This window comes from Ranitomeya variabilis, chromosome 3 (genome assembly GCF_051348905.1).
Source record: "Ranitomeya variabilis isolate aRanVar5 chromosome 3, aRanVar5.hap1, whole genome shotgun sequence".
Lineage (NCBI taxonomy): Eukaryota > Metazoa > Chordata > Amphibia > Anura > Dendrobatidae > Ranitomeya > Ranitomeya variabilis.
Window position 1 is genome coordinate 298,078,039 of NC_135234.1, and position 25,391 is coordinate 298,103,429.

Here is a 25,391-nt window from a genome sequence, read left to right on the forward strand (position 1 = left end):
TTCCGCACAATAATAAATCTCCGGAAATTGAACAGCTATGTAAAGAATCAAACATTCAAAATGGAATCGATAAGGTCCACAATAAAAAACCTGTTTCCAAATTGTTTCATGGTAGTGTTGGATCTCAGCGACGCGTACTATCACGTCCCCATCCACAAAAACTCACAGAAATTCCTCAGACTAGCAGTAGTCATGGAGGGAGTAGTGAGAGAATATCAGTACAAGGCCCTCCCGTTTGGCATTTCAGTAGCACCCCGTGTTTTTACCAAGGTGGTAGCAGAAATGATGGCCCACATAAGGGAGGAGGATGTTATCATAATACCATACCTAGACGACTTCCTGATTATCAGCGATACAGCCCAACATTGTCGCCAACAGTGCAGCAGAGTGATAAAAACTCTAACGGAGTTAGGGTGGCTCCTAAATCTCCAGAAATCAAAACTAGAACCGACCATGGTACAAGAGTTTCTGGGCATAACTCTGGACTCGGTTCTACAGGAATGTCGCCTTCCAGACCCAAAGATACAAAAAATACTAAGCATTGTATCCGCAGCTCGCTCAAATCCTCATATGACCTTAAGGGGAGCGATGTCACTGCTGGGGTCCCTTTCAGCCTGTCTCCCGGCAGTACAGTGGGCTCAGATCCACACAAGAGACCTCCAGTGGGATGTCCTAAAAAATCAGCTCACACTGAAGGGATGCCTGGAAGGTCGCATGACTCTAAGTTCAGACACTATTCGTTCCCTAGACTGGTGGCTAGATTCCAACAACCTATCGAAGGGAGTCCCGTGGGTGATAGATACACATCGAATAGTTACCACGGACGCCAGTCCCACAGGGTGGGGAGCTCACCTAGGAAACAGCGTTACTCAGGGGGTCTGGACAGATCGAGAATACCAGGTATCCTCAAACCAAAAAGAACTTTGCGCAGTAAACCACGCTCTGTCAGTTTTTCTTCCCAAACTACGGGGACAGCATGTCCGGGTTTTCTCGGACAATCAAGTAGTAGTGGCCTACCTGAACCACCAGGGGGGAACCAGATCACGAGCCCTGATGGATACTACTTCCCAAATCTTCTCCTTAGCCGAACATCACTTCCTATCCCTCTCGGCATTACACATAAGAGGCATAGTGAACAAAAAGGCAGACTTCCTAAGCCGTACCCAGCTGAAACAGGGGGAATGGGCTCTGAACCAAAGGGTCTTCGATCAGATCACAAAAATCTGGGGGGTACCAGCAATAGACCTTTTCGCCAGTCTAGAGAACAGGAAGGTAAAACAGTTTTGTTCCCTAGACCACAGAGGGAACCCCCGAGCTCTGGATGCATTCTCGATTCCCTGGACTCACGGTCTGACATATGCCTTTCCCCCTTATATACTGATACCGGCAGTCCTACGGAAGATAAGACAGGACAGGGCGAGAATCATTCTAATAGCCCCGTTCTGGCCCAAAAGAGCTTGGTTTTCTTGGCTGAAAATTCTATCGGTCACAGATCCCTGGATCCTCCCGGATCTTCCAGACCTCTTATCACAGGGGCCGGTGTTCCACCCTCAGTCGGCAAATCTACACTTGACAGCGTGGAACTTGAGAGGTCACTGCTAAGGGCAAAGGGCTTCTCAGATAAGGTAGTGTCCACACTATTAAAAAGTAGGAAGACAATAACAACTAGAATCTATGGTAAAACTTGGAAAAAGTTTTTGTCCACCTCAGGCGTAACACTACAAGATGAGGTTCCAATAAATAAAATATTAGAGTTCCTACAGAAAGGCTTGGATATGGGCCTCTCGGTAAGCACCCTAAAGGTGCAAGTAGCGGCCTTAGGGGCATTATACAATCATAGTGTTGCCACTAATCCATGGGTAGCAAGGTTTATTAAAGCCGCGGCACGTTCTAGGCCAATAAAAATCAGAAGCCCTCCATCTTGGGACTTAAACTTAGTCCTTTCGGCTATGACAGAACCCCCATTCGAACCCATAGATTCGATACCACTTAAAGTCTTATCTCTTAAAATGGCCCTTCTTACAGCCCTAACATCTGCCCGTAGGATTAGTGATCTTCAGGCTCTATCTGCAAACCCTCCCTTCACACAGATAATGGATGATAGGGTAGTATTGAGGACAGATCCTGCTTATCTACCCAAAATGGCTTCCAATTTCCATAGATCCCAGGAAATAATCCTTCCGTCCTTCTGCCCAAATCCAAAAAATCAAAAAGAGGAAAAATTCCACACCTTAGACGTAAGAAGGTGTCTAATACATTACCTAGAGTCCTCCCGTCAGTATAGGAAGGAAGGATGTCTTTTTATCTGTTTTCAGGGGCCTAGGAAAGGACTCAAAGCCTCAAAAAGCACTATAGCTCGTTGGGTCACTGATGCGATAGCCTTGGCATACTCGTCCACGGGAAATGCAGTTCCTGAAGGACTCAAGGCACACTCTACAAGGGCTATGGCGACCTCCTGGGCCGAAAGGTCGGAGGTACCAATAGATAAAATCTGTAAAGCGGCCACCTGGTCAACACCTTCAACCCTCTTTAGGCACTATCGCTTAGACTTAGCCTCTTCGTCGGACTTAACCTTCGGAAGAAGGGTCTTACAGGCTGTGGTCCCGCCCTAAAGCAATAATCTCTGCAATTCTCTCTGGTAGTGCTGTCATGGGCGACTGAGAAAGTCGTAGTTACTCACCGATAACGGTGTTTCTCAGAGCCCATGACAGCACCTGCTTATTCCCCCCCTTATCACGTGTGCGGTGAGCACCTTATACGAAGTGTGTGTTTGATTTAGACACGGTGTAATCTTCATAAATTTTGTGCTAAAAATGTATATTTCTTGTTGTCACTAACCTGGAGGACCTCTGATGCTCTGTAAACCAAACTGAGGCAGGAGAGAGGTACCGCCCTTTTATCCTGTAGGGTTTCCTGTCCCTGAAGGGCGGACTCCATCTCTCTCTGGTAGTGCTGTCATGGGCTCTGAGAAACACCGTTATCGGTGAGTAACTACGACTTTTTAACACTATTCTTCATATTTTCTCTACAGCAAACGCTGCTGCAGGGAAGATATGAATACCGGCTTCAGCACCATGTGGGGGGGACAGCGCTTACTGTAGCGCTGTCTCCTGCACGCACACGGACCCCAGACGGAGAATGTCCGTGTGAGGTCCGTGTTTTACGCGGACCCATTGACTCTATTGGGTCCGTGTAAAACGTGCGCTCCCACGAACACTGACATGTCTCCGTGTTTGGCACACGGAGACACGGTCCGCAAAAAATCAATGACATCTGAACAGATGCATTGATTTTTATGGGTCTACGTGTGTCAGTGGCTCCGGTACGTGAGGAAACTGTCACCTCACGTACCGGAATCACTGACGTGTGAAACCGGCCTTAAACAGTATGACGTACTATCCCGTCACTGGGAATTAAGTCCCAGGTCACTTGACGGGATAGTACGTCATATGGGATTAAGGGGTGAAGTGGCTCAGGGCTTAAGTCTTCCTCTCTTAAAGGGCCAGAGCTTTCATTCCTAAACTAGACAGGAATTAGTTTTCTAAATATGTATTATGGGAAAGTTACTCACTTGGGGGCGTCGGGACGCAAAACAGGAAGTGTTCCCATTTAAATGTCCCTGCTGCAATATTGCTGCTGCATAAACCAATCATAAGCAAAGTGCAGGCAAAACAAAGTAAACCGTTCTGACAAAGTCTCTTGAGAGCCCGTCCTGGTCACAGAGGCTGGATAGCATTCAGTATACCTGCCCAATCTGGAGATAACACAGAGACCATGTGTCACACAACGGACTCCATCTTAACCACAAACATAATTATTTTTTTACCCCTTCAGCAAGAAAATAGCCAAACACCATACATCCACGATGTTATCACAAAATACATTTTAAACATTAATTTTCATAAACCTGCAGTAAGGAAAAATGACCTGCAGGTGGCACCACACCACCCCAAAGCACAATACCGCACAATACCGCAAAGCTGAAACAAATCCTAACATTTGCCTTGGGGGCTTTCCAGCTTGCCGAACTCCTTGCCCAGCCGATTTCAGGCAGGTACATATAAAATATTTGCTACATATGTGGAAGTAGAATAAAAGTAAAACTTTACCTGTTTAAGACTTCAGCTTTAAAATTGAAGATATAAATGAATGCAGCCTAAAATGGACCGCACAGGTTCTGAACCATCAGAATTTCCGTATTATTGGACAGTCATTGAAAAGTATATCTTCCTTCTAAGGTTGCAGCTTATTGGTGACCTGTATTCACCTCTGGTTCCACGTAAAAAACTGCAGCAATGACATAACTCAGACTGCACATTGTTTCCCGATGGGAGAGATTGGTGGAAACAACCTTGAAAAAAACAATCCAACCGTAGGGGAAAAAAAAAGGTAAAATAATCTGCAGATATTACTCTTTTTTTTAAAGGGATATTCCCAATTATTATACAATGGTGAAATACGCTCAGTTATTGGGTCAATTCTCCTTCATCATTTTTACTGTCAAAGTGGCACTGCTGTACAGGGAGCTGCTCCGTTCATATACATAGGGCTGTGTTGCACTTCCTTACACTGCAGATAGATGGCAGTGCTGCTGTGGAGGGGAAAAAAATGTAGCTGCCCCTGTTCTATACAAAGGTCCTGACAATCAGACCCCTTCTTATCAGTAAGTAAAATACCATTATGTTTAATGTTGGGGGATCTCCTTTAGGCTGGAGTCACACACAACGTATAGAAAATCGGTCCGCTTACACTGACGAGAATCACAGAAATGTTCCCTGAACAGTGATCTGCACGTCATCCGTGTGCAGTGCGAGGATGCGATTTTCTCGCATGTCAGCATCCGTGTGATATTCGTTTGACATCCCCATGGCGAGATTTTCTTGCCAGCATGCAAAATGGACATATAATGGATCCATGGGCTCAAATATTCGTGAAAACATATATATATATATATATATATATATATATATATATATATATATATATATATATATATTATATTTATTTTTTTAATTCATGACGTTTTCCAGCTTTTCTTCATGTCTCACTGAATGGAACAGGTAGTCACAATGAGATCCGTAGTTGGATAATAGTGATGCTTTATTTTAATTCAAGACATTGAGAAAAGGCACCTTTTTACTTTTTTTTCTAAAAAAACAAACGTTAAAATTCTGTAATATTTGTTAATTACTGCATTGTTCTTCTAGGTCACTTTGCCAAAGATTGTTTCATGCAGCCTGGGGGAACAAAATACAGTTTAGTGCCAAAAGAGGATGAAGATGAGGATGCTGATAAAATAGATAAGCATGTTAAGAGAAAAAAGGTGATTGATGACTTAATGACCACAAAAGTACATTAACCCCTTCACCCCCGGAGCTTTTTCCTTTTTTTCGTTTTCGTTTTTCGCTCCCCTCCTTCCCAGAGCCATAACTTTTTTATTTTTCCGTCAATATGGCCATGTGAGGGCTTATTTTTTGCAGGACGAGATGTACTTTTGAACGATACCATTGGTTTTACCATACCGTGTAACAGAAAACGGGGAAAAAAATTCCAAGTGTGATGAAATTGCAAAAAAAGTGCAATCTCACACTTGTTTTTTGTTTGGCTTTTTTGCTAGGTTCACCAAATGCTAACACTAACCTGCCATTATGAGTCTCCAGGTCATTACGAGTTCATAGACACCTAACATGTCTAGGTTATTTTTTATCTAAGAGGTGAAAAAAATTCCAAAGTTTGCTAAAAAAAAAAAAAAAAAAAAAAAATTGAGCGGTTTTCCGATACCCGTAGCGTCTCCAATTTTCATGATCTGGGGTCGGGTGAGGGCTTATTTTTTGCGTGCCGAGCTGGCGTTTTTAATGATACCATTTTGGTGTAGATACATTCTTTTGATCGCCCGTTATTGCATTTTAATGCAATGTCACGGCGACCAAAAAAGCGTAATTTTGGCGTTTTGTTTTTTTTCTTGCTACGCCATTTAGCGGTCAGGTTAATCCTTTGTTTTTATTGATAGATCGGGCGATTCAGAACGCGGCGATACCAAATATGTGTATGTTTAATTTTTTTTTAATTGTTTTATTTTGATTGGGGTGAAAGGGGGGTGATTTGAACTTTTATATATTTTTATTTTTTTTATATTTTTAAACACTTTTTTTTCTTAATTTTGGCATGCTTCAATAGCCTCCATAGGAGGCTAGAAGCATGCACTACACGATCGGCTCTGCTACATAGAGGTGAAATACAGATCACCTCTATGTAGCAGAAAGGCAGGTGTACTTTGAGCGCCGTCCACAGGGTGGCGCTCAAAGCAATCGGCCATCAACAACCATAGAGGTCTCAAGGAGATCATGTGACGGGGGTCAGCGGTGCGAGCACTTCCGGCCGTGCGGCCGGGAGCGCTAGTTAAATGCCGCTGTCAGCGCTTGACGGCGGCATTTAACTAGTTAATGGGCGCGGGTGGATCGCGATTCCACTTGCGCTCATTGCGCGCACATGTCAGCTGTACAAAACAGCTGACATGTCACGACTTTAAGGTGGGCTCACCGCCGGAGCCCACCTTAAAGCAGGGGATCTGCCAGCTGACGTACTATTCCGTCAGCTGGCAGAAAGGGGTTAATTCTATTCTGTGATTCTATTCTGAGAAGTAGTTTCCCCATTAAATTTAGGACCTGAACAATGTGACCTGTTTAACCTCTTGGTGACCACCAACATGTCTTTTTACTGACCTGAGATATAAGAATAACATCCTCCAACTGGTGAAAATGCAGCACTTCTCAACTATAGCTGACACCCTGCTGCATCAACCACAATCAGTTTCGGCAAGGTCTACAGCTGTCTATCCCTTTAGATCAGGGATGTCAAACTCAAATAGACCATTCCTCCGCTGTGCTGGTGTCTTTATGGTGTGCTCAGATCCTCTGCACACTTCGGCACAGTGGGCGCTTTGTAATGACGTAAAAGGGGGAAATGATGTATGAGGGAGCATCATCTGACTCTCCTTCCTCAGTCATTTATTTCAACTGTATTGGAATCACCGGCCAAATATACTCATCCTGTGGGCCAGAGTTTACATATGTACGCCTAAGATGGTGTCTTTAGTGACAACAGCATCTAGATGGTTAAAAGACCATCATGATTGTGTGGTCTCCAATGGTTGCCATTGCAATTCAAGACCTAGTAATGGCCCTAGGGTCTACAATCTGTACGGATCTGTTAACCCCTTCCCGACCCATGACGCCACGTAGGCGTCATGAAAGTCGGTGCCAATCCGACCTGTGACACCTATGTGGCGTCATGGAATGATCGCGTCCCTGCAGATCGGGTGAAAGGGTTAACTCCAATTTCACCCGATCTGCAGGGACAGGGGGAGTGGTACTTCAGCCCAGGGGGGGGTGGCTTCACCCCACCGTGGCTACGATCGCTCTGATTGGCTGTTGAAAGTGAAACAGCCAATCAGAGCGATTTGTAATATTTCACCTATAAAAATGGCAAAATATTACAATCCAGCCATGGCCAATGCTGCAATAGCATCTGCCATGGCTGGAGACCCCGATCTGCCCCCCCCCACTGCCACCGATCGCCTCCCCAGTTGTTTTTTCTGCCCCGTCCTGTGCTCCGCTCCCCTCCGTCCTCCTGTCCGCTCCCCCGTGCTTCGATCCACCCCCCCGTGTTCCGACCCCCCCCCGTGCTCCGATCTCCCCCCCCTCATACTTACCGAGCCTCGCGGTGTCCGTCCATCTTCTTCATGGGCGCCGCCATCTTCCAAGATAGCGGGCGCATGCACAGTGCGCCCGCCGAATCTGCCGGCGGGCAGATTCGTTCCAGGAACATTTTGATCACTGTGATAAAACCTATCACAGTGATCAAAATAAAAAAAATAGTAAATTACCCCCCCCTTTATCACCCCCATAGGTAGGGACAATAATAAAAATAAAGAAAATATATATTTTTTTTCTTCCCCCACTAGGACTAGGGTTAGGGTTAGGGCTAGGGTTAGGGTTAGGATTAGGGCTAGGGTTAGAATTAGGGTTAGAACTAGAGTTAGGGTTAGATTAGACTATGTGCACACATGGTGCGGATTTGGCTGTGGATCCGCTGCGGATTCGTAGCAGTTTTCTATCAGGTTTACAGTAAAATGTAAACCTACTGAAAACCAAATCCGCTGTGCCCATGGTGCGGAAAATACCGTGCGGAAACGCTGTGTTGTATTTTCCGCAGCATGTCAATTCTTTGTGCGGATTCCGTTTTACACCTGCTCCTCAATAGGAATCCGCAGGTGAAATCCGCACAAAAAAACACTGGAAATCTGCGGTAAATGCGCAGGTAAAACGCAGTGCCTTTGACCTGCGGATTTTTCAAAAATGGTGCGGAAAAATCTCACACGAATCCACAATGTGGGCACATAGCCTTAGGGTTAGGGTTGGAATTAGAGTTAGAGTAGGAATTAGGGCTAGGGTTGGAAATAGGGTTAAGATTAGGCTTGTGGTTAGGGTTAGGGGTGTGTTGGGGTTAGGGTTGTGGTTAGGGTTGGGATAAGGGTTGTGGTTAGGGTTGGGAATAGGGTTGGGATTAGGGTTAGGGGTGTGTTGGGTTAGGGTTGTGGTTAGGGGTGTGTTGGGGTTAGGGTTATATCTAGAGTTGGAATAAGGGTTTGGGGTGTGTTGGGGTTAGTGTTGGAGTTAGAATTGAGGGGTTTCCACTGTTTAGGCACATCAGGGGTCTCCAAACGCAACATGGCGCCACCATTGATTCCAGCCAATCTTGCGTTCTAAAAGTCAAATGGTGCTCCGTCCCTTCCAAGCCCCGACGTGCACTCAAACAGTGGTTTACCCCGCACATATGGGGTACCAGCATACTCAGGACAAACTGAGCAACAATTATTGGGGTCCAATTTCTCCTGTTACCCTTGCGAAAATAAAAAATTGCTTGCTAAAACATAATTTTAGAGGAATGAAAAATTATTTTTTATTTTCACGGCTCTGCGTTATAAACGTCTGTGAACCACTTGGGGGTTCAAAGTGCTCACCACACATCTAGATAAGTTCCTTAGGGGGGTCTAGTTTCCAAAATGGGGTCACTTTTGGGCGGTTTCTACTGTTTAGGCACATCAGGGGCTCTGCAAATGCAACGTGACACCTGCAGACCATTCCATCAAAATCTGCATTTCAAAACGTCACTGCTTCCCTTCCGAGCCCCGACGTGTGCCCAAACAGTGGTTTACCCCCACATATGGGGTACCAGCGTACTCAGGACAAACTGGACAACAACTATTGGGGTCCAATTTCTCCTGCTACCCTTGGGAAAATAAACAATTGTGGGCTAAAAAATCATTTTTGAGAAAAGAAAAATTATTTTTTATTTTCATGGCTCTGCGTTATAAACTTCTGTGAAGCACTTGGGGGTTCAAAGTGCTCACCACACATCTAGATTAGTTCCTTGGGAGGTCTAGTTTCCAAAATGGGGTCACTTGTAGGGGAGCTCCAATGTTTAGGCACACAGGGGCTCTCCAAACGCGACATGGTGTCCGCTAACGATTGGAGCTAATTTTCAATTCAAAAAGTCAAATTGAGCGCCTTCCTTTCCGAGCCTTGCCGTGCACCCAAACAGTGGTTTACCCCCACATATGAGGTATCGGCGTACTCAGGAGAAATTGCCCAACAAATTTTAAGATCCATTTTATCCTGTTGCCCATGTGAAAATGAAAAAATTGAGGCTAAAAGAAATTTTGTGTGAAAAAAAAGTACTTTTTCATTTTTACGGATCAATTTGTGAAGCACCTGAGGGTTTAAAGTGCTCACTATGCTTCTAGATAAGTTCCTTGGGGGGTCTAGTTTCCAAAATGGGGTCACTTGTGGGGGAGCTCCAATGTTTAGGCACACAGGGGCTTTCCAAACGCGACATGGTGTCTGCTAACGATGGAGCCAATTTTTCATTCAAAAAGTCAAATGGCGCTCCTTCCTTTCTGAGCCCTGCCGTGCGCCCAAACAGTGGTTTACCCCCACATATGAGGTATCAGCGTACTCAGGACAAATTGTACAACAAAGGTCGTGGTCCAGTTTCTCCTTTTACCCTTGGGAAAATAAAAAATTGTTGCTAAAAGATCATTTTTGTGACTAAAAAGTTAAATGTTCATTTTTTCCTTCCATGTTGCTTCTGCTGCTGTGAAACACCTGAAGGGTTAATAAACTTCTTGAATGTGGCTTTGAGCACCTTGAGGGGTGCAGTTTTTAGAATGGTGTCACTTTTGGGTATTTTCAGCCATATAGAACCCTCAAACTGACTTCAAATGTGAGGTGGTCCCTAAAAAAATGGTTTTGTAAATTTTGTTGTAAAAATGAGAAATCACTGGTCAAATTTTAACCCTTATAACTTCCTAGCAAAAATAAAATTTGTTTCCAAAATTGTGCTGATGTAAAGTAGACATGTGGCAAATGTTATTTATTAACTATTTTGTGTCACACAACTCTCTGGTTTAACAGAATCAAAATTCAAAATGTGAAAATTGCGAAATTTTCAAAATTTTCGCCAAATTTCCATTTTTTCACAAATAAGCTCAGAAATTATTGACCTAAATTTACCACTAACATGAAGCCCAATATGTCACGAAAAAACAATCTCAGAATCGCTAGGATCTGTTGAAGCGTTCCTGAGTTATTACCTCATAAAGGGACACTGGTCAGAATTGCAAAAACGGCCAGGTCATAAGGTCAAAATAGGCTGGGTCATGAAGGGGTTAAGATGTTAGCAATATTTTAGTGATAGAAATAACAATTTTCATTTCTGTCATTACACTTTTCTGTTAATGGCTGAAAAGCACCTAAAGGGTTAATAAACAACCTGACAGCAGCTTTGAATACGTTTAAAATGGTATCATTTCCAGCACATAGGTCCCCCCCATGTTAACTTTCAAACTAAATAGGTCCCTTAAAAATAAGTTTTGTAAATTTCTTTTTAAAAAATTAAATATTGCTGCTACATTTTTAAACCTTTTAACATCCTAACAAAGTAAAAGGATATCTTACAAATAGTGCTCATGTAAAGCAGACCTGAGGGAAATGTTATTTATTAAATATATTTATGTGATACTAGCTGAATAGCCCGGCTTTGCCCGGGCATAGAAACTAACTGTGCTTAGTTATAACAAATTATAATGATTATATTGCACATACAAACATCTCACATCATATATTCAACACTACAGATTTGCAACACAAATTAACTAAATGATTACCCAAGTATTGATAGTATTTTATTTCCAACTCATTCAAGAACTTTTTGATAAACAACATTTTTGGTTTTTCCTTCCGGTGGAAACATGAACAGATTTTTGGCAGTTCCAACTACACAATATTAACCCCTTAACGACTGCCGAAACACCTTTTAACAGCGGCAATTAAGGGGGCCTTCCTCCTGCACCTCATGCTCCTTCTTTTTACATAGCTTCCTTCTGCACCTCATGCTCCTCCTTTATACACAGCTTTTCACCTTTATAGTCGCCTCCTCCGGCAGCACTTCACACTCCTCTTCCATATACAGTTGAAAACACTTGATCCCGAGAGAAATTGCAATAAAGCGTATCCTATACACAGCCTACTTCTTCTGCAGCACCACACTTTTCTCCTTTAGACCTCGTTCACACGTTATTTGATCAGTATTTTTACCTCAGTATTCTTAAGCTAAAACTTGGAGTAAAACAATCAGAGGAAAAGTATATTAGAAACACGTCACGACTTCTGTATTTTTCTCCCACTCATGGTTTTGGCTTATAAATACTGAGGTAAAATACTGACCAAATACTGAACTTGTGAATGTGGCCTTATACACAGCCTCCACCTGCAGCACCTCACTCTTCTCTGTACACAGCCTCATTGTCATGTCGGACACTGTTCAGACCAGGTCATCTGACAGACAGCGGTAATTCCGCGTTTGACCACTGTTTGCTCATTGGCGTCGGCTAGTTTTCGTCTGGCTGCTCCGGGGTTAATTTATCTGATCCTCGGATTGGAAGCTGGGCCATGCCCATTTCCTTTAAATGGTTCTCCTGATCTTTGGGCGTCGCCGATTATAGCTTCTGTCTTATCCGTAGTTATCTCGGTCCGGAGTGGAGAGCTGGTTGTTGGAGAATCGTTGCTGGTGGTGTATTTTCCTTTGTCTTGTTTACTCCTTCCTATATTTGTATTTATTTTGCCCTGCACCTTTATAGTGTATTCCTGATTGACTGCGGCGTGGTGTATATTTTCCTTTATCCTTGTTTGTTATAATTGTGGGTATTGGTCTATTGCATTCACTGGGTGGTGGCGGTGGTGTTCAGTCTAGGGCTGAATCAGGAATCAGGGTAAGGGTGGAGGCCTGAACATGCACACCTTCAGTGTAAACTTCAGGTAGAGGGTCAGACAGGGTTACCCTAGTCTGAGGGAAATTGCAGGGGCCCGGGTTATTAGCTCTTGCCCTCCTTGTATCCCCGTGACATTATAATCGGCCTAACAAAAAAAAAAAAAAAGGGGGTTCATTTTTTTTTTTCTTCTCTGTGTTTTGTCATGGATCCCATGACTTCCATAACCCGCCAGTTGGAGGCGCTGTCCCTACAGGTCACTGAGTTGAGGAGAGCAGTGTAGCAACAGGGACTAGCAGTATCTAATATACAGGCTGGAGCGACAGGAGGAGTTAATGAGCCCAAGTTTCCTTTGCCTGAAAAATTTGCTGGGGAACGCAGTAAATTTGTTTCTTTTCGTGAAGCTTGCAAACTGTATTTCCGTATGCGCCCGATCTCCTCTGGTAATGAGGCTCAACGTGTGGGCCTGGTGTTGTCATTATTAAGCGGGGATCCCCAAGCATGGGCATTTTCATTGCCGTCTGATTCTGCTGCATTTAACTCAGTGGAGGGTTTCTTTTCTGCACTGGGACACATTTACGACGATCCAGACAGAATGGCTCTAGCAGAATCTAAGTTACGCACTATTTGCCAGGGGGAGCATGTTGCAGAGGATTACTGTTCTGAATTTCGCCGCTGGGCGGTTGACACTCAGTGGAATGAGCCAGCATTGCGGAGTCACTTTATTCATGGAGTTTCTAATAGGGTTAAAAAAGCCCTCCTGATGTACGAGACTCCTGCTTCACTAGATTCCGCTATGAGTCTTGTTGTCCGCATTGATCGCCGTTTGCGTCAGGGGAATCATGAGACGCCGCCTGTGGGTGAAGGTTTAGGTTCACGTGAGGTTGCTGCAGGTGAGCCCACGGAATCTATGCAAATCACAGGAGTATCACATGTTAAGAATCGAACCCCTGTACTCAAGAAGCAGGGAGCCTGTTTTTTCTGCGGTAAAACTGATCATTTTATTAATATCTGTCCTCTGCTGTTAAAGAAAAATGCAACGGCGGAAAACTTCTGAGCTCAGAGGGGGTGGAGGAGTCCAATCTGAGCTTATGTATATCCTCCATGATGATTTCACAGTGCATGCTCCCTGCCAAAGTTGTTGTCGCTGGCAGAGAGATACCAATCACTATTTTTGTGGATAGTGGTTCCGCCACAAATCTCATTGATGAGGAGTTTGCGCGCACTGCTGGTTTTAAGATTGAAAAACTGCCTCATCCTATCCGTGTGGTCACCATCAATTCTGCTCCTCTTCCACAGGGGGAGATTACTGAGTTCGTGGCTGAGGTTAAACTCCACATTGGGGTTCTTCATTTCGAGCAGGTCACATGTAAGGTGCTCAAGAGTCTTCCGGCACAATTGGTTCTGGGTTTTCCATGGCTGTCTACACACAACCCGGGGATTGACTGGAAAACTCAGGACATAATCCAGTGGAGTGATTTCTGTCAGGAGAATTGCCTGGCCACATGTGTGTCCGCTGTGACTTCAAGCGTTCCTGAGTCACTTCAGGATTATGCGGATGTGTTCTCTGAGAAGGGTTGTTCAGAGTTGCCGCCACACCGCTCCTATGACTGTTCTATCAGGTTTAAACCAGGGGCCAAGTTGCCTAAAGCAAGGATGTTCAACATCTCCGGTCCGGAGAGACAAGCGCTCAAGGATTACATTTCTGAAAGTTTGAGCAAAGGGCACATCAGGCCGTCATCCTCGCCGGTGGCAGCAGGGTTCTTCTTTGTGAAGAAGAAAGATGGCGGATTACGCCCATGTTTGGATTTCAGGGAGTTGAACCAGATTACGGTTTGTGATCCATACCCTATGCCACTGATACCTGACTTGTTCAACCAGGTGGCAGGTGCCAAGTGGTTTACCAAGCTTGACCTCAGGGGGGCGTACAACCTCATAAGAGTCCGTCAAGGTGATGAGTGGAAGATGGCTTTTAATACCCCTGAGGGTCATTTTGAAAATTTGGTGATGCCTTTTGGGTTAACTAACGCACCTGCAGTGTTCCAACATTTCATGAATGATGTGTTCTCGCATGTTTTGGGGAAATTCGTTATCGTGTACCTAGATGACATCCTCATATATTCTTGCGACCGTGATGCTCATTTAGATCATGTCAGGCAGGTGTTACAGCTTCTCAGAGAGAATAAGCTGTATGTAAATCTTGAGAAATGTGTATTTTTTGCTCAAGAGTTGCCGTTCTTGGGTTATATTGTGTCTGCTTCTGGTTTTAAAATGGCGCCGCTAAGGTGCAAGCGGTGCTGCATTGGGAACGTCCTGATAACCTGAAAGCACTTCAGCGGTTCCTTGGGTTTTCTAACTACTATAGGAAATTTATCAAGGATTTTTCTATCATTGCTAAACCGCTAACTGACATGACTAAAAAGGGTACCAATTTCTCAGTTTGGTCTGAGGCGGCTGTTCGCGCATTTGAATTTCTCAAGAACAGTTTTGTTTCAGCCCCCATTCTTGTGCAGCCAGACGTATCTAAACCCTTTGTCGTGGAAGTCGATCCGTCTGAGGTTGGTGTGGGGGCGGTACTATCTCAAGGCTCATCCTTGAGTGGTTTGCGTCCGTGCGCCTATTTCTCTAAAAAACTGTCGTCCGCTGAACGTAACTACGATATCGGCAACAGGGAGTTGTTGGCTATTAAGTTAGCCTTTGAGGAATGGCGACACTTCTTGGAGGGGTCGGTACATCAGGTCACTGTTATTACCGACCATAAGAATCTGCTGTATTTGGAGTCTGCCAAGCGTCTGTCTCCCACGCAGGCTCGCTGGGCATTGTTTTTCACGCGGTTCAACTTTGTTGTCACTTACAGACCAGGGTCTAAAAACACTAAGGCGGATGCTCTGTCCAGGTGTTTTTCGGGGGAGAACCTCGGGAAGACCCAGTACCCATTCTCCAAAAGGGTGTTGTGGTTTCAGCCCTCACTACCGAGGTTGAGGCTGAGATTGACGAGGCTCAGGAGGAGGTACCATCTGAGCTTCCCATCAACAAATCTTTTGTACCTCTTCATCTCCGCCTAAAGGTGTTGGCAGAGCATCATGATACTGTCCTGGCTGGCCACCCAGGGGTTAAAGGTACTTTGGAGTTGGTGTCACATCGGTTTTGGTGGCCCAAAATCCGACAGGACGTGGTCTCATATGTGTCAGCTTGCACCACGTGCGCTAGGGCGAAGACGCCCCGCTCCCGTCCTGTTGGCACACTACTTCCTCTGGAGGTACCTAGTAAGCCATGGACGGAAATCTCCATGGATTTCATCACGGATTTGCCTCCCTCAGCTGGGAACACAGTCATTTTGGTGATTGTGAATCGGTTTTCAAAAATGTTGCACTTTGTGTCTTTGCCTTCTTTACCTAACGCTAAGACTCTTGCTTAGGTGTTTGTGCAGGAGGTGGTCAGGCTTCATGGAGTTCCATCTGACATCGTGTCAGATAGGGGTGCTCAGTTTGCAGCAAAATTTTGGAAAGCATTTTGCTCACGGCTGGGGATCAAGTTGTCTCATTCGTCTGCGTTTCATCCCCAGTCAAATGGTCAGACCGAGCGTATGAACCAAAATTTGGAGCAGTACTTGCGCTGCTTTGTCTCTGATAACCAGGAGGAGTGGTCTACCTTTCTTCCTTTGGCTGAGTTTGCCATCAATAATCACCGCCAGGAGTCGTCTGGGGAGTCTCCGTTTTTTTGTGTTTACGGGCTACATCCTCAGTTTTGTACGTTGAGTCAGAGAGGCTCTTCTGGCGTTCCGTAGGAAGACCAGTTAGGAACACAATTGTCATCAGTCTGGAGGAGAGTGAAACAGCGCCTGTTGAGTGTGGGTGCTAGGTACAAACGTGTGTCTGACAGTAGGCGTGTGCCAGGTCCGGACCTGAGTGTGGATGACTGGGTGTGGTTATCCACAAAAAACATAAGACTCAAGATACCATCCCTTAAATTGGGTCCACGGTTTATTGGTCCATTTAGGGTCACCGCCGTCATTAACCCAGTAGCGTACCGACTGGAGCTCCCTACAGTGTATAAAATACACAACGTGTTCCACAGGTCTCTTCTTAAGAAGGTGGTGGGTTCTGTGGATGCGGCGCCTATGCCACCTCCAGTCTTGGTGGATGGTAACCTAGAATTTGAAGTCTCCAGGGTGGTTGACTTTCATGTGGTGCGCCGCACTTTACAATATTTGGTACACTGGCGTGGTTATCGGCCTGAGGAGAGGTCCTGGGTACCAGCCTCGGACATTCATGCGGATCGGCTGGTCAGGTGTTTTCATCGTAGCCATCCGGACAAGCCGGGTCCTATAAGCCGTGAGGACCCTGGGGTCCCTCGTAGAAGGCGGGGTACTGTCATGTCGGACACTGTTCAGACCAGGTCGTCTGACAGACAGCGGTAATTCCGCGTTTGACCACTGTTTGCTCATTGGCGTCGGCTAGTTTTCGTCTGGCTGCTCCGGGGTTAATTTATCTGATCCTCGGATTGGAAGCTGGGCCATGCCCATTTCCTTTAAATGGTTCTCCTGATCTTTGGGCGTTGCCGATTATAGCTTCTGTCTTATCCATAGTTATCTCGGTCCGGAGTGGAGAGCTGGTTGTTGGAGAATCGTTGCTGGTGGTGTATTTTCCTTTGTCTTGTTTACTCCTTCCTATATTTGTATTTATTTTGCCCTGCACCTTTATAGTGTATTCCTGATTGACTGCGGCATGGTGTATATTTTCCTTTATCCTTGTTTGTTATAATTGTGGGTATTGGTCTATTGCATTCACTGGGTGGTGGCGGTGGTGTTCAGTCTAGGGCTGAATCAGGAATCAGGGTGAGGGTGGAGGCCTGAACATGCACACCTTCAGTGTAAACTTCAGGTAGAGGGTCAGACAGGGTTACCCTAGTCTGAGGGAAATTGCAGGGGCCCGGGTAATTAGCTCTCGCCCTCCTTGTATCCCCGTGACACTCATACTGCAGCAGCACCTAACTTCTCTCATTTTTCCATCACGCCTCTCATCTTCCCCCTCACATCTCATTTTTCCCCTCACTCATTTCCCCCCTCACACCTGTCATTTTCCTATCACACCTCTTCATTTTCACCTCACACCTCATTTTCCCCTCACTCCTCTCATTTTCCCCTCACTCCTCTCATTTTCCCCTCACTCCTCTCATTTTCCCCTCACTCCTCTCATTTTCCCCCTTCTTTCTTTTTCCCCCCACTCCGCTCATTTTCCCCTCACTCCTCTCATTTTCCCCTTACTCCTCATTTTTTCCCCTTACTCCTCATTTTTTCCCCTCACTCCTCTCATTTTCCCCTCACACGTGCACAGCAACTTCCTGTTATGAGCATATCGGTGTAATCCATGAGGCTCCTTCCTTTCCCTTGACATCATGCCTCACAGACGCAACTCTCTTCTAGACATGATGGCGCTGGATGTGGCCTGTGCCGGCCGCGCACTGATACTCTGAAGGCGGCGGGTCGTGATTGTAGCTCGCAGCGACTGGGACGTCACAGCAGGTGAGTTTTGCAGGGTGGCTTTCGAGGTGAATGTGTCTTTGCCCGTGTGCGCTAACATCAAGGTGTCATGTCGGACGCTGTTCAGACCAGGTCGTCCGACAGACAGCGGTAATTTTGCTTTTGACCACTATTTGCTCATTGGCGTCGGCTAGATTTTATCTAGCTGTTCCAGGGTTAATTTACCTGATCCTCGGATTGGAAGCTGGGCCATGCCCATTGCCTTTAAATAGTTCTCCTGATCATTGGGCGTCGCCGATTATAGCTTCTGTCTTGTGCGTTGTTATCTCGGTCTGGAGTGGAGAGCTGGTTGTTGGAGAATCGTTTCTGGTGGTGTATTTTCCTTTGTCTTATTTACTCCTTCCTATATTTGTATTTATTTTGCCCTGCACATTTACAGTGTATTCCTGAGTGACTGCGGCGTGGTGTATATTTTCCTTTATCCTTGTCTGTGCTTACTGTGGGTATTGGTGTATTGCATTCACTGGGTGGTGGGCGGAGGTTTTCAGCCTAGGGTTGAAACAGAAGGCAGGGTGAGGTTCAAGGCCTGGACATGCACACCATCAGTGTTAACTTCAGGTAGAGGGTCAGTCGGGATTTTCCTAGTCTGAGGGAAATTGCAGGGGCCCGGGTTATTAGCTCTCGCCCACCTAGTCTCACCGTGACTTTATAATCGGCCAAACAACAACAACAAAAAAAAAGGGGTTTCTTTTTTCTTTGTGTTTTGTCATGGATCCCATGACTTCCATAACCCACCAGTTGGAGGCGCTGTCCCTACAGGTCACTGAGTTGAGGGGGGCAGTACAGCAACAGGGACTAGCAGTATCTAATGTGCAAGCTGGAGCGACAGGAAGAGTTGCTGAGCCTAAATTTCCTTTGCCTGAAAAATTTGCTGGGGAACGTGAAGCTTGCAAACTATATTTCCGTATGCGCCCGATCTCCTCGGGTAATGAGGCTCAGCGTGTGGGCCTGGTGTTGTCATTGTTAAGCGGGGATCCCCAAACATGGGCATTTTCTTTGCCATCTGATTCTGCTGCATTTGACTCTGTGGAGAGCTTTTTTTCCTCTCTTGGGAAAATCTACGACGAACCTGACAGAATGGCTCTGGCAGAATCTAAGATACGCTCTATTCGCCAGGGGGAGCGAGTTGCAGAGGATTACTGTTCTGAATTTCGTCGCTGGGCGATCGATACACAATGGCATGATCCAGCATTGCGGAGTCAGTTTATTCATGGGGTATCTGGAAGGGTTAAAAAAGCCCTCCTGATGTACGAGACTCCTGCTTCTCTAGATTCCGCTATGAGTCTGGTTGTCCGCATTGATCGCCGTTTGCGTCAGGGGGAGCATGAGACACCGCCTATGGGAGAAGGTGTAGGTTCACGTGAGGTTGCTGCAGGTGAGCCCACGGAGCCTATGCAAATCGCAGGGGTGTCACATGTGAAACGTCGAGTCCCTGAGCTCAGGAAGCAGGGCGCCTGTTTTTACTGTGGTAAAACTCGTCATTTTATTAACATCTGTCCTCTGCTGACTAAGAAAAACGCAACGGTGGAAAACTTCTAAGCTCAGAGGGTGTGGAGGAGACCAATCTGAGCTTATGTATATCCTCCATGGTGGTTTCTCAATGCATGCTCCCTGCTAAGGTTTTTATCGCTGGCAGTGAGCTGCCAATTTCTGTTTTTGTTGATAGTGGTTCAACCACAAATCTCATTGATGAGGAGTTTGCGCGCACTTCTGGTTTTAAGATCAAAAAACTGCCTCATCCTATCCGTGTGGTCACCATCAATGCTGCTCCTCTCTCACAGGGGGAGATTACTGAGTTTGTGGCTGAGGTGAAACTCCATATTGGGGTTCTACATTCCGAGCGGGTTATATGTAAGGTGCTCAGGAATCTTCCTGCTCAGGTGGTTTTGGGTTTTCCTTGGTTGTCTATGCACAACTCGGTAATTGACTGGAAAACTCAGGACATAATTCAGTGGAGCAAGTTCTGCCAGGAGAACTGCCTGGCCACATGTGTGGCTGCGGTGACTTCAAGCGTTCCGGAGTCACTTCTGGATTTTGTGGATATGTTCTCTGAGAAGGGTTGTTCAGAGTTGCCGCCACATCGTCCCTATGACTGTTCTATCAGGTTTAAACCAGGGGCCAAATTGCCTAAAGCAAGGATGTTTAACATCTCCGGTCCAGAGAGACAAGCGTTAAAAGATTATATTGCTGAAAGCTTGAGCAAAGGGCACATCAGGCCGTCATCCTCGCCGGTGGCAGCAGGGTTCTTCTTCGTGAAGAAGAAAGATGGCAGATTACGCCCGTGTTTGAATTTCAGGGAGTTGAACCAGATTACGGTTCGTGATCCATACCCTATGCCACTGATACCAGATTTGTTCAACCAGGTGGCAGGTACTAAGTGGTTTACCAAGCTTGACCTCAGGGGGGCGTACAACCTCATAAGAGTCCGTCAAGGTGATGAGTGGAAGACGGCTTTTAATACCCCTGAGGGTCATTTTGAAAATTTGGTGATGCCATTTGGGTTGACTAACGCACCTGCAGTGTTCCAACATTTCATCAATGATGTGTTCTCGCATGTTTTGGGGAAGTTCGTTATCGTGTACCTAGATGACATTCTCATATATTCTTGCGACCGTGATGCTCATTTAGATCATGTCAGGCAGGTGTTACAGCTTCTCAGAGAGAATAAGCTGTATGCTAAACTTGAGAAATGTGTATTTTTTGTTCAAGAGTTGCCGTTCTTGGGTTATATTGTGTCTGCTTCTGGTTTTAAAATGGACGCCGCTAAGGTGCAAGCGGTGCTGCATTGGGAACGTCCTGATAACCTGAAAGCACTTCAGCGGTTCCTTGGGTTTTCTAACTACTATAGGAAATTTATCAAGGATTTTTCCATCATTGCTAAACCGCTAACTGACATGACTAAAAAGGGTACCAATTTCTCAGTTTGGCCTGAGGCTGCTGTGCGCGCATTTGAATTTCTTAAGAACAGTTTTGTTTCAGCCCCCATTCTTGTGCAGCCAGATGTATCAAAACCCTTTGTTGTGGAAGTCGATGCGTCTGAGATTGGTGTGGGGGCGGTACTATCTCAAGGCTCATCTTTGAGTGGTTTGCGTCCGTGCGCCTATTTCTCCAATAAACTGTCGTCCGCCGAACGTAACTACGATATCGGCAACAGGGAGTTGTTAGCTATCAAGATGGCCTTTGAGGAATGGCGACACTTCTTGGAGGGGTCTGTTCATCGGGTAACTGTTATTACCGATCATAAGAATCTGCTGTATTTGGAGTCTGCCAAGCGCCTGTCCCCCAGGCAGGCTCGCTGGGCATTGTTTTTCACGCGGTTCAATTTTGTTGTCACTTACAGACCAGGGTCTAAAAACACTAAGGCGGATGCTCTGTCCAGGTGTTTTCCGGGGGGAGAACCTCGGGAGGATCCAGTACCCATCCTCCAAAAGGGTGTTGTGGTTTTGGCTCTCACTACCGAGGTTGAGGCTGAGATTGCCGAGGCTCAGGAGGAGGTACCATCTGAGCTTCCCATCAACAAATCTTTTGTACCGCTTCATCTCCGCTTAAAGGTTTTGGCGGAGCATCATGATGCTGTCCTGGCTGGCCACCCAGGGGTTAGAGGTACCTTGGAGTTGGTGTCACGTCGGTTTTGGTATCCCAAGATCCGACAGGACGTGGTCTCATACGTGTCAGCTTGTACCACATGCGCTAGGGCGAAGACGCCCCGCTCCCGTCCTGTTGGCACACTACTTCCTCTTGAGGTACCTAGTAAGCCATGGATGGAAATCTCCATGGATTTCATCACTGATTTGCCCTCATCAGCTGGGAACACTGTCATGTTGGTGATTGATGATCGGTTTTCAAAAATGTCGCACTTTGTGTCTTTGCCTTCATTGCCTAACGCTAAGACTCTGGCTCAGGTATTTGTGCAAGAGGTGGTCAGACTTCATGGGGTTCCGTCTGACATCGTGTCTGATAGGGGGTCTCAGTTTGTGGCAAAATTTTGGAAAGCATTTTGCTCACGGCTGGGGATCAAGTTGTCTCATTCTTCGGCGTTTCATCCTCAGTCAAATGGTCAGACTGAGCGTATGAACCAAAATTTGGAACAGTACCTACGCTGCTTTGTCTCTGATAACCAGGAGGAGTGGTCTACCTTTCTTCCTTTGGCTGAGTTTGCCATCAATAATCACCGCCAGGAGTCATCTAGGGAGTCTCCGTTTTTTTTGTGTTTACGGGCTACATCCTCAATTTTGTACTTTGAGTCAGAGGGGCTCTTCCGGCGTTCCGGAGGAGGACCAGTTAGGAGCACAATTGTCGTCAGTCTGGAGGAGAGTTAAACAGCGCCTGTTGAGTATGGGTGCTAGGTACAAACGTGTGGCTCACAGTAGGCGTGTGCCAGGTCCGGACCTGAGTGTGGATGACTGGGTGTGGTTATCCACAAAAAACATAAGACTCAAAATGACGTCCCTTAAATTGGGTCCATGGTTTATTGGTCCATTTAGGGTCACCGCCGTCATTAAGGCCGGCGTCACACTAGCGAGTTTTGCGGACGTATGAGCGCCGAAAATACGTCCGTAAAAAACGCATTACACACGGCCCAATTATTCTCTATGGGGCTGCTCCTATCAGCCGTATATTACGCATCCGTAATATACGGTCTTGTACGGCCGTAGAAAACCGCAGCATGCTGCGTTTGTTACCGTATTGCGCAAAAAAAAGCGCCAATGAAAGTCTATGGGGGCGAGAAAAATACGGATTCCACACGGACCAGCAGTGTGACTTGCGAGAAATACGCAGCGGTGTTATTGAAAAGCCGGTAATTCAATTGCCGGCTTTTCATTTCTCCTTCCCAAACATGATATGAGACATGGTTTACATACAGTAAACCATCTCATATTCCCTTTTTTTTTTGCATATTTCACACTACTAATGTTAGTAGTGTGTATGTGCAAAATGTGGGCGCTGTAGCTGCTAAAATAAAGGGTTAAATGGCGGAAAAAATTGGCGTGGGCTCCCGCGCAATTTTCTCCGCCAGAGTGGTAAAGCCAGTGACTGAGGGCAGATATTAATAGCCTAGAGAGGGTCCATGGTTATTGGCCCCCCCTGGCTACAAACATCTTCCCCCAGCCACCCCAGAAAAGGCACATCTGGAAGATGCACCTATTCTGGCACTTGGCCACTCTCTTCCCACTCCCGTGTAGCGGTGGGATATGGGGTAATGAAGGGTTAATGTCACCTTGCTATTGTAAGGTGACATTAAGCCAGATTAATAATGGAGAGGTGTCAATTATGTCACCTATCCATTATTAATCCAATTGTCTGAAAGGGTTAAAAAACACACACACACACACACACATTATTAAAAAGTATTTTAATGAAATAAACACACAGGTTGTTTTAGTATTTTATTGCTCTCTCAATCCATCCATAAGACCCTCGCTTGGCAAAATAATAAACCAACAATATACATACCCTCTGATGAACTCTCAGGTCCCACGAAGTAAATCCATCTGAAGGGGTTAAATCATTTTACAGCCAGGAGCTGCGCTAAAGCACTGCTCGTTGCTGTAAAAACCCCGGGTACTGAAAGGAAAGCTGGGTGATCTGTACTTACATTGAGTTGCGGTGAGGCGCCCTCTGGTGGATGAACTCATATGAACTCGAGCATGGGAACTTTTCCAAGGCTCCAGTTCATGAGTTCATCCACCAGAGGGCGCCTCACCGCAACTCAATGTAAGTACAGATCACCCAGCTTTCCTTTCAGCACCCGGGGTTTTTACAGCAACGAGCAGTGCTTTAGCGCAGCTCCTGGCTGTAAAATGATTTAACCAGTCCTTCTGAATAGACTGTTAGAATTTGTATTATGGCAAGAAAAAAGCAGCTAAGTAAAGAAAAACGAGTGGCCATCATTACTTTAAGAAATGAAGGTCACTCAGTGCAAAAAATTGGGAAAACTTTGAAAGTGTCCCCAAGTGCAGTTGCAAAAACCATCAAGCGCTACAAAGAACCTGGCTCACATGAGGACCGCCCCAGGAAAGGAAGACCAAAAGTCACCTCTGCTTCTGAGGATAAGTTTATCCGAGTCACCAGCCTCAGAAATCGCAGGTTAACAGCAGCTCAGATTAGAGACCAGGTCAATGCCACACAGAGTTCTAGCAGCAGACACATCTCTACATCAACTGTTAAGAGAAGACTTTGTGCAGCAGGCCTTCATGGTAAAATAGCTGCTAGGAAACGACTGCTAAGGACAGGCAACAAGCAGAAGGGACTTGTTTGGGCTAAAGAACACAAGGAATGGACAATAGACCCGTGAAAATCTGTGCTTTGGTCTGATGAGTCCAAATTTGATATCTTTGGTTCCAACCACCGTGTCTTTGTGCAATGCAGAAAAGGTGAACGGATGGACTCTACATGCCTGGTTCCCACCGTGAAGCATGGAGGAGGAGGTGTGATGGTGTGGGGGTGCTTTGCTGGTGACACTGTTGGGGATTTATTCAAAATTGAAGGCATACTGAACCAGCATGGCTACCACAGCATCTTGTAGCGGCATGCTATTCCATCCAGTTTGCGTTTAGTTGGACCATCATTTATTTTTCAACAGGACAATGACCCCAAACACACCTCCAGGCTGTGTAAGGGCTATTTGACCAAGAAGGAGAGTGATGGGGTGCTACGCCAGATGACCTGATGGTTTGGGGTGAGCTGGACCGCAGAGTGAAGGCAAAAGGGCCAACAAGTGTTAAGCATCTCTGGGAACTCGTTCAAGATTGTTGGAAGACCATTTCCGGTGACTACCTCTTGAAGCTCATCAAAAGAATGCCAAGAGTGTGCAAAGCAGTCATCAAAGGAAAAGGTGGCTACTTTGAAGAACCTAGTATATAAGACATATTTTCAGTTGTTTCACACTTTTTCGTTAAGTATATAATTCCACATGTGTTAACTCGTAGTTTTGATGCCTTCAGAGTGAATTTACAATTTTCATAGTCACGAAAATACAGAAAAATCTTTGAATGAGAAGGTGTGTCCAAACTTTTGGTCTGTACTGTACATACAGTGCCTTGCAAAAGTATTCGGCTTCCTGGAACTTTTCAACCTTTTCCCACATATCATGCTTCAAACAAAGATACCAAATGTACATTTTTGGTGAAGAATCAACAACAAGTGGAACACAATTGTGAAGTTGAACGAAATTTATTGGTTATTTTAAATTTTTGTGGAAATTCAAATGCAATATTATTCGGCCCCTTTAACTTAATACTTTGTTGCGCCACCTTTTGCTGCAATTACAGCTGCAAGTCACTTGGGGTATGTCTCTATCAGTTTTGTACATCGAGAGACTTAAATTCTTGCCCATCCTCCTTGGCAAACAGCTCGAGCTCTGTGAGGTTTGATGGAGATCGTTTGAGAACAGCTGTTTTCCGCTGTTTCCCCAGATTCTCTATTGGATTGAGGTCTGGAATCAGACTCAGAATCAGACTGAAGAATTGGCCAAGCCCTCTGGAGGCAACCTTTCATGCGGGAAAATTGGGCATGATAGTT

The 25,391-nt window shown here is 45.6% G+C and overlaps 1 protein-coding gene across 5 annotated transcripts in view; it reads left to right on the forward strand.

The window, feature by feature from the left end:
* LOC143815868 (uncharacterized) overlaps positions 1-25,391 on the forward strand; it is a 160,752-nt gene that overhangs the window by 130,269 nt on the left and 5,092 nt on the right. The window contains exon 1 of one of the 5 annotated variants that reach the window (XM_077295562.1): positions 5,212-5,323. The exons of 3 other annotated variants lie outside the window; for them this stretch is intronic. In XM_077295562.1, the coding sequence (XP_077151677.1) occupies positions 5,231-5,323 (93 nt within the window). In that variant the 5' untranslated portion in view covers positions 5,212-5,230. Of the gene's footprint in view, positions 1-5,211; positions 5,324-17,758; positions 17,853-25,391 lie in introns of those variants that run through there. One more of the 5 variants, XR_013223829.1, reaches the window with a different exon arrangement.